Source organism: Xiphias gladius, chromosome 24 (genome assembly GCF_016859285.1).
Source record: "Xiphias gladius isolate SHS-SW01 ecotype Sanya breed wild chromosome 24, ASM1685928v1, whole genome shotgun sequence".
Taxonomy (NCBI): domain Eukaryota; kingdom Metazoa; phylum Chordata; class Actinopteri; order Istiophoriformes; family Xiphiidae; genus Xiphias; species Xiphias gladius.
The window spans coordinates 26,223,606-26,233,018 of NC_053423.1; the positions used below are offsets into that span (position 1 = coordinate 26,223,606).

At 43.8% G+C, this 9,413-nt stretch overlaps 1 protein-coding gene across 2 annotated transcripts; it reads right to left on the reverse strand.

Annotated features, from left to right (window-relative positions):
- Positions 1-1,726: 1,726 nt before the first annotated feature.
- On the reverse strand, positions 1,727-9,268 carry wdyhv1 (WDYHV motif containing 1). Of its 2 annotated transcripts, XR_005706797.1 has the most exons (7): positions 9,133-9,268; positions 8,021-8,120; positions 7,732-7,782; positions 7,466-7,617; positions 4,926-5,050; positions 4,666-4,832; positions 1,727-1,864 (listed from the first exon to the last, which is right to left on the reverse strand). XR_005706797.1 is itself a non-coding variant. In XM_040122759.1 (6 exons), exons 1-6 carry the CDS (start codon positions 9,192-9,194, stop codon positions 4,720-4,722), a joined length of 603 nt encoding a protein of 200 aa, XP_039978693.1. In that variant the 5' UTR covers positions 9,195-9,268; the 3' UTR covers positions 2,421-4,719. The 2 variants fall into 2 exon arrangements, 1 of the variants encoding a protein (XP_039978693.1); XM_040122759.1 differs by lacking the exon at positions 1,727-1,864 and having other exon boundaries at positions 2,421-4,832.
- Positions 9,269-9,413: the final 145 nt, after the last annotated feature.

Consider the following 9,413-nt stretch of genomic DNA (forward strand, 5'->3'; position numbering starts at 1 on the left):
ATGACTGCTACCCCTGTGCAGGCACATATTGCACCAGGGCAAGCTGCACAGTTCCTCCAGGTCTTCCAGGAGGCTTTTTCCCTCTATGCTGCCAGCCCAGGGAAAACCACCCTAGTTGAGCATGTAATTCGCCCAAAGGATGGATGACCAATCTGCCAACGTCCCTACCGGGTGACCGAGCCTTCCAACTCAGAATGGTGCAGTCTAGTGGTCATCGTCTTCAACAAATATGGTTCTCTGCAGATATGCATTGATTTCAGAAGCTCAATTCCATCTCGGAGTTTGATGCCAACCCCATGCCAAAAATCAATGATTTGCTGGAGAAGATCTGAGTTGTCACGTACATCTTCACCCTGGATGTGTGCAAGGAATATTGGCAAGTTGTCACTGGAGGAGATGTGCCCGCCATACAGGGTTCCATACCCCAGCTAGACTTGTTACCAACTGGGATGAGGAGAGGTGTGTCTACAAATGGATAAAGTGGAAGCTATCCAAAACTGCCCTTGATTTCACACCAAGAAGGACGTATGGTCCCTCCTGGGATTGGCTGGCTGGTAGAGACGGTTCATGCGCCAGTTTGCAACTATTTGAAGCCCCACTCACAGCACTGGCCAACCAGGACCAGAGGAACCCGGTAACCTGGTCAGGCAACTGTGAAACAGCGTTGTAACACGTTGAAAGCCTACCCGTGGTCTTCCCCTGTCCTCAGGAGTCCGGACTTCAACAGAATGTTTCTGGTAGAGGTGGACGCCTCCGCAGTTGGCCTTGGAGCGGTCTTGGCCCAAGGAGCCCTTGGATAGGAACACCCATTGGATGGGAGCTTGGATGCTTGGATGGAGGTTTGACCTGTAAACTGACCACCGAGCTATCACCTGGCTCAACTACATGAAGGACCACAACAACCGCCTACCCGATGGCACCTCTCACTCCAGCGTTTCAGATCATCCAACACCGATCGGGCAAGGCCAATGTGGCAGCAGACTAACATTCCAGGTTGCTGCGATGTGCAGCAACCTGGAATGTGATGGGGTGGGGTGATGTGATCGAGCGGCTCTAACTCACTCACTAACTGTGAGTAGCACACACACACATGCCACACATATTTACTTTAGTCATTTTTAGGGAAATTACATAGACTTGCACTCATTTCCTGGAGTATCACCCTCACCTAAAGCCTAAAACCAAGTCTTGGGATAATAATAATAATAAAAAAAGTGACACGAGTCCCCATGAGTTCAATACGTACCTCAGGTCATTAGCGACCTTGACCGTATTACACCCACTCTAATTCTTTCATTCCAGTCAATGAAGCACTCAGCTCCCCGATGTTTCTCAAACTATTTGTCTTTAACACTGTTCTGGTGTCAAAATATGAGAAATGATTAGAGGCATTGTTTTTCAAATGTTTTCTCTAAAAAGTCTGAGGGTGGCTGGAGACCTGGGGTACACTTTGATGCGCTAACATCCAGGTTATTGATACTGTTTTAATATTCATTCATTTACAATACTATGATCTAATGTTTATGATAATTTATCTGGTGTATGAATACAAGTGGTGCATTCACAGTATAACTCCCACCTGATGAAACTGATGAAAACTGGGAAACGTCTAAAATCTTATTTTCAGTGTCGTGCTCTGAGTCACTTCATTTATTCACTTACTGTGTTTCACTTGTGATATTTCAAGAAACACGTATTGAGTTTAGGGTTTGGTGACTTTAAACATTTAACAGGCTCAGAGATTAAACAGGAGGACAAAGTTCAGCCGCCGCAGTTTCTGTTTCTTCCAGGTCCCCTTGGGTTGAAGTCTGGTTCTCAGGTCTCCTCACCATGGTATACGGGTAGATCACCACAGTAACTTATGCTGTAGGTTAAAGTGGCGATAGACAAATTCTGACTTTATCATTAATAACTAAATGTAGATTGCGCAATGTAATGGCTATAGAATAATGACACCATCTGTGTTTAGATTGGTTCCCTCTAAGCCTCGTTTTCACTATGCAACTCTATGTGCCACTGGGTACCAAATCACCTTGGAAAATGAAGACTCGATGTACGGCACAAAGGAAGTCCGTCTGCCATTGTGCAAACGAAACAGGAAGAGGATAGCACTTTTGTTTTCTACCGGTAGCTATTGGTAGCTTTCCCCAGGTAGCAGATATGGTGGACTGTGGAAAGACTGGAGTAGCAAAGGAAACTCTGCCGGGCAAAAGAAAAACAGCTCTTTGTCGGAGGAGGCAAAGAAGTTGAAGAGTGAGAGTGATAGAAATCCAAGTAAAATGAGTGAACCTCGGGCGGGCTTTGACTCGATGGAGTTAGATCCGAGCTTTGAGAGCGTTCAAAACCAACATTCAGGAGGAATTATTTCTACCAGATCAGTAAGTAACAAAACTTGACAACTTATTAATACAACTGGGTGTTTTACCCTACCTTTATCATAGCACTGAAAACGGAAAGTGTCTCAACGACAACGATGCCAACAGTAAAATCACTTGGAAAACTTCAGAGGATCAGAACAAAATCTGTCAACAGCCTGACTACTGAGCAGTCACATCACTGGAAAAACAGACTCATCATTTCTACAGGATCCTGACAGGGAGTTTTCAATAGAGTGACAAATAATAAAGAGCAGTATATATTTTTATACATCAGTAGAAAACATTTTGCTGTTCCACGTGTCACTGGTTTTCAAACAAAGAGAAGAAAGTTTAATTGCACAAAGTTTCATTGATTTCTGACAGTGTCAATGCTTTTTCTCTTATTCTGTCACCGCTGTTCAGAAGATGACGAAAAATAATCCACACTGTTCAATATTTACCAGGATTTTAAATGCAACATTTCATTTCATCACCAGACAGAAATACTCACTCTCTAATAGAGACGTATAATTATTTATACCCTTACATTAACAAATAAAGTATTACATGTATCTGCAGCTTCTTATTTCTTCTGCTTCAGTGATCAATTTCTTTACATTTCACTTGGCTGAATAAAACTTTTTGCTTCGCTGTAACCTAATTTTTCTGGAGGTTTCACTGTTTCATTTAACATTAGGTTCTTTGTGGTTCTGATGTTGTTTGTAATTAACAGCTCTGCCCGTCTTGTAGTTGGATTAATAAACCAGAGTTAACCGAAGCACTTCTTAACCGGCTTCATGATACCGGGTAGGATCAGGATCACTGACCTCAGTGAAGACAATGAAGACTAAAGTTGATCTCACCTCCTGATACAAACCTCTGATAAAGATTAACAGACGTGAAAAGTGAATTTGGAGTTTAACCGCATAGACCATCAGGCGTTAAACTGGACACAGAAACAGTCTGAAAATACAGAATACAACCTTTCAGTTTGTTCAGCGAGCATCTGCAGCTCTCAGGTGTTTTCAGTCTGTTGATTACATCAGCTCACATCGAGCTGTACCGAGTTACAGCTGAAACTTCTCAGCACATGTCCCGACTGTACGTTTCAGAACAAACTGATTTAAAGTGAAGCTCTGACCAAAACCCTTTCAGACTTCTTCGAAGTGGTTTTCATGACTTATTTTTTAATAATGTCCAAAAGTACATTTTGTGGACAAAAAACATTTTTAAACTTTCCCCTCAAGTCAGAACTAACTCTAAATGAAGGAATCTCTGTCTCTGTCTCTCTGTGTTTCGATTTTCTCATCAACCTCTCATTCCATCGACTTCAAACTTGGCAGGTGTGTAGCTGTGGACCCAAGGAAGTGCAGTGTCGACTAAGGTTTTTGGGATGAGTGGTTCTCGAGGTAGCTTCAAACATTGCTTTTCTACATGTTACTTGATGTGAAGAATAGGGTGGAACTACACCACGTGGGCTGTGCAGCACCTGGACGATCTACAGCGCACACACGTGAGGATTTTAAGAAAGGTGGAATTCAACTGCAATGGCACTTTCTACACCATCACCCAGATGCTATTGGAGCGGAGCGGAGCACCCAACTCCTGAAATGACAAGTTTATTTCTAGCACTGCTACAGGACGCAACTATGTCACGGGAGGTGCATTGCTCAGGACCCCAGGAAGTGCTGTGTTGAGCGTGAAGTTGTTTGGATGATGCTCTCAAGAAAGCTGCAAGCTCGAATATCGCAAGCCCGGCAGTCAGCCTCTACTGACGGGCACATTCTGAACGGGCACTCCACTAGTACAGGGAAGTCTACTTTTTCATATCAATGGAAAGAGAGTTGTCTACCACTTGTTAAAATCTCCGCAGTAGCATTTGTTTTTGTATTTATTGTGAAGCTGAGTTGATTGAAACCGAAGGGTGATAAAACTAATCCTCAGACTGTGTTAATTCTACATCAGGGATTTTACAGGAGGATCCAGTGATGGTCATGGAATAACCTGCATTTATGGATTTTGGGCAACTGGTGACTTAAATGAACTATCAAAAAAACTGGAGTCTGAAGAACTTCTACTTTTATGAATAATTATGAGGCCGAAATCCTCAGAACTGCAAACTGTGTTTCAGGTACAACAGTTAAACTATCAGCTCTGGTTTCACTAGACGGGTTCAGTTTGTTGGTTGACCGAGTCCGTATTTATTTATTCTTTTATTTTCCATTGGCTCGACAGGCTCAAGCTAGCTAACTAAGCTAGGATAAACTAAGATAAGCTAAAATAAAATAACTTTACTAAGCTAAGCTACCTTGCTGCTGCCTGATGTCGGAGAGAGCTGCCATCATGACGACGATGAAGCTAATCATGATGAAGAGTTTCCTACATAGCTCTTCAGGAAGTTGTCCAGACTGAAGACTGTCCCCCAGCCCACAGCAGGGTCCATACTGATGAAGTCATCCAGGTTCATGTGACTCTCTGAGGAGGAAACACATCACAGCATGATGTCATTACGAGGTCACATGGCATTAATCATCAGACATGCTGAGGTAACAGAAGGTGCCATGTGACCTGCGGTGTGTATGGGGGGGTATGGTGGGGGGGGCATCCTCCAGGATCCATCAGAAGTCTTCATGTGAGATCGATCAGACGCAAAGTTCAACAGGAAGCTGTCAGCAGGTATAACTCGCAACTTCCTGTTAGAGGAGAGACAGGTAGACTGCGTTGCCTGTGCTGCTCAGATGCGTTAGCTGTGGTGTTCAGGTGTTTTACCTGTGTCGTTAATGCTGACATGCTGAGATAAGCCAGCTGTGTCATTTCCGGTTGCCGGCGTCTGCGTGACTGGTAGCGAGTTTGCTGCTCTGCCTCTACCTAGTTAATTTAGCTGTTCTTTAAACAGCCGCTAATGACCTGCTGTACATTTCAACCTACACTAGTTCTGCTCAGTCACTCTCTCTCTCTCCTTTGTAGCGATTTTCTCGCTACTTCACAGTCATTTACACGCTGTTCAGATCGGCCAGTTACTTTAGTTTAGCAGAGAGCGAAGGCTTCTGTCTCTCCCGCTCGCTGTGTCTCATGTTTAGTTATAACTCTGCCTCCTTTAGCGATAATGGTGCATGTAATATATGTAGTTTATTTGCAGTGATGGAGGCGAGGCTCAGTGAATTGGAGGCACCATGGAAATCAAATTGTTAGCCGCGGTAGTTAGCCAGCCCCCAGTAGCCGATGCGAGCAGACCCAGCGTAGTTCCTACTCTCCCCCTGGCAGCTCCCTAAGCAGCCGGGAAGCCAGAGCGGCTGGGTGACTGTCCGTAACAAGAAGCGTAGGCCTAAGCAGAAGCCCATGGTTCACCACCGACCAGTTCATGTTTTAAACAGATACTCCCCGCTCAGCGACACACCCGCTGAGAAACCAGCTCTGGTTGTTGGCAGCTCTGTCTGGAGAAACGTGAAGTTAGCGACACCAGCGACCATTGTCAGATCTCTTCCTGGGGCCGGAGCGGAAGACGCTGACTCCTATTTAAAACTGATGGCTAAGGATAAATGGAAATATAGTGAGACTGTTATTCATGTTATTGGTAATGACACATGAATACGCCAATCACTAAAATTAATGTTGAGTCAGTGTGTACATTTGCAAAGACAATGTCAGACTTCATAGTTTTCTCTGGGCCGCTGCCTCATCTGACCAGTGATGACATGTCATCCTTCAACCGCTGGATGTTGAGGTGGTGTCCAGCAAACGTCGTGGGCTTTGTAGATAACTGGTGGACTTTCTGGGGAAGACCTGGTCTGCCCTGGCCTCCAGCACCACTGTTAAGAATCTAGGAGTTCTCTTTGATCAAGATATGTCCTTTAACTCCGATATAAAACAAACTTCGAGCTCTGCCTTTTTTCACCGATGTAACATTGCAAAAATCAGGAACATCCTGTCTCAAAAAGACACAGAAAAACTAGTCCATGCTTTTGTTACTTCTAACCTGGATTATTGCAACCCCTTATTATCTGACAGGAACTAGGAAAAGACTTCATATTTCTGCTGTGTTAGCTTCTCTGCATTGGCTCCCTGTAAAATCCAGGACTGAATTTAAAATCCTCCTCCTCACCTACAAAGCCCTTAATGGTGAGGCACCATCACATCTGAAAGAGCTCATAGCAACTATTACCCCAGTAGAACACTGAGCTCCCAGAACGCAGGCTGGCTTGTGGTTCCTAGAGTCTCCAAGAGTAGAATGGGAGGCAGAGCCTTCAGTTATCGGGCTCCTCTACTGTGGAACCATCTTCCAGTTTGGGTCTGGGAGGCAGAGACCCTCTCCATGTTTAAGAGCAGGCTTAAAACCTTCCTTTTTGATAGAGTTTACAGTCAGGACTGGCTCAGGCAGGTCTTGAACCATCCCCTAGTTGTGCTGCTATAGGCCTACACTGCCAGGGGGTTTCCCATGATGCACCAAGCTCCTCTCTCCTCCTCTTCCTCTCCATCTGTACGCATTCATATGGCATCAGTGCTCGTTACTAACTTGACTTCTCTCTGCCATAGTTTTGTGCTTTCTCGTCTCTCTCCTCTCTCCTCCTGTCACTTTCTGCAGGTATTTCTTCCCCTGGTGCAGCAGAGTCTGGATCTGTGACTGTAAACCACCTACTGCCCCATGATCCTGCTCAACACCCACTGATTCAGTTATTGTTATTATAATTATTATATTCAGTTTTATTATTATTATTAGCCCTATTATTATAATTATTAGTTTTATTATTAGTCTAATTATTATTATACATCTCTTTGGTACCTGTATTGTGCTATGCAACCCCCCCCCGCTCTTTCAACCCAGCTGATCGAGGCAGACCCCCCCCCATGAGCCAGGTTCTGTTCAAGGTCTCTACCTGTTAAAGGGAGTTTTTCTTGTCGCTGTCGCCAAGTGCTTGCCGATGGGGGAATGTTGGGTCTCTGTACATCTAACTATGAAGAGTCCAATCTAGACCTGCTCTACATGAAAAGTGCCCTGAGATAAACTCTGTTGTGATTTGGCTGCTATATGAATAAAACTGAATTGAACTTAACTGAAATGAAAGGAATTGGTGTTCAGGTGTGTTTCCTGTTGTACACAGGTGTTTTACCTGTGGTGTTTGTCAGGCCTGATGTTGCAGTCTGAGCGGAGAGCCTGGGCCGCGTAGAGTTTCAGGCTGCAGGGAAACGAAAGCTCAGAGTCCAGATCATAAACCAGAGAGTCTGACTGAAGACCCACCTGCAGCAGGATCACGTGGTAGTCCTGAAACACATGACAATGTCATTAGTGATGTCATCATGACGCCACTGCTGTTATTATTCCATGAATTGTCTGTGACATCAGTAATATTATCAAACACGCAGTGTCATCACAGACCCAGATAACCGGCTGGTCTCCATGTCCAGACTTCTGTTTCCATAGAGGAACCTAATGGAGAACAAACAGAGAACGTCTCTGAACATCAGCTTTAGAACAAGAACATAACTGATATTTAAGAGAGGCTGACATATATTTTAGGAAACCTTAGAGAATCAGAAAGGTTTTATAGATCCTGATAGATGATTCAAAATTCCTTATACAGTCTGACAGATGTTTTACAGAACCTGAAACGTCTTAGACATACTGCAGAACATGGCACAGATGTTCTTCCAGCGTGCGTTCTCACCATTCTGTTCTCATTAGAGATGAAAATCACAAACAGTTGTTCCAGAGGTGTGGTTCTCTCCTTTCTGACGAACTCACAGAGTTTCCAAACATTTTCTTCACTGCAAAACAAAAACAAAAACAAACAACAGAACCTCCAACAGTCAGACACCAATAGAACTAGTTCATATAAACAGTGTTGAACTGGATGTAACTACAGTTCTATGAGTAAAGCTCTGACATTATATTGAGCATTTTAATTGATTAACGACACACATACCCCGACTGAACAACATGCTCAGCGGCCAATCAGGTGTTAGAATGTTCTATAAATGAGACGTCCAGCTGCTCTTTGACTGGAGAACATAGTTCCAGCTGTCAGACATAGAACTCAGGTTACATCAGGTAACTATCCTACAGACTCCGCTCCCTGAATTTGAGGTCAATGATGACACAGCCCCCTCAGCGTTCTCGCATCAACAGATCCTGGTGTTCCGGTTCGGCATTTGAAGGTTCTGTTGATTCTGTTATTGATTCATTGTCTATTGATTGTCCTTCAGTCAAGCAGGGTGATCGACTCTGTCCTTGTGTCAGAATAAAGATCAATACAGAACTGGCCTGATCAAATTTAACTTCCAAACTATTTTTCATCAGTCCTCAGTGGACCTCATTCAATCGACCGATTACTCGATCAACGGAAAGTTAACTGGTAACTATGTTGTCAAACTTCCACATCGTTCAGTGAACTGAATATTTTGGGGTTTAGGACAAACCAGAGGATTACTCACAAAATAACTGATACACTAATCAATGCTAAATATAACTGCTACAACTCTAAGTAGTTTGTTTGTTTGTCTTAAACAGAACCAACATGAAATCATCAGATAATTCAAACAAAAAGTTTTATTTTTAAAAATCCTTCGGATGAAAAAATTTTTAATCTGTAATTTCCCGCTTCAGTGTTTCTGCAGAGTTTCTGACTGATCTGTTGGTATCAACACGATCAGCTGATAAGCGACTGGTGTGTTAATTAGACTGCTGCTGTGTCTCTGAGTGAAAACGCCGCTTTACCGACGGATTTCCGTTCGGCCGTGTCATCAAACTATAACAGAGTATAATTCACAACAGATTTACCAGTAGCAGCTGGTATAGACGCAGTTTTCGCGGGCCGGTGTGATTCTGCCTTCCCCGTTCATGTTGAGGTGTTACACTGAAAACGCTCCGCCGAAACCAAATCTATGACGTCGCGCCTCGTAGGGACGGTGAGCTTTCAAAGTAAAAGCGTGCGCACAGTCGTTAAATGCGGTGAGTTTCTGTGAAGCTCATGAAAGCTTGCATCTTTCAAACTTCAAAATAAAACCACAAGCCTGCCATGCCAAAGTGAGATTTTTATTTTTCACAGATGGATGGTGCAG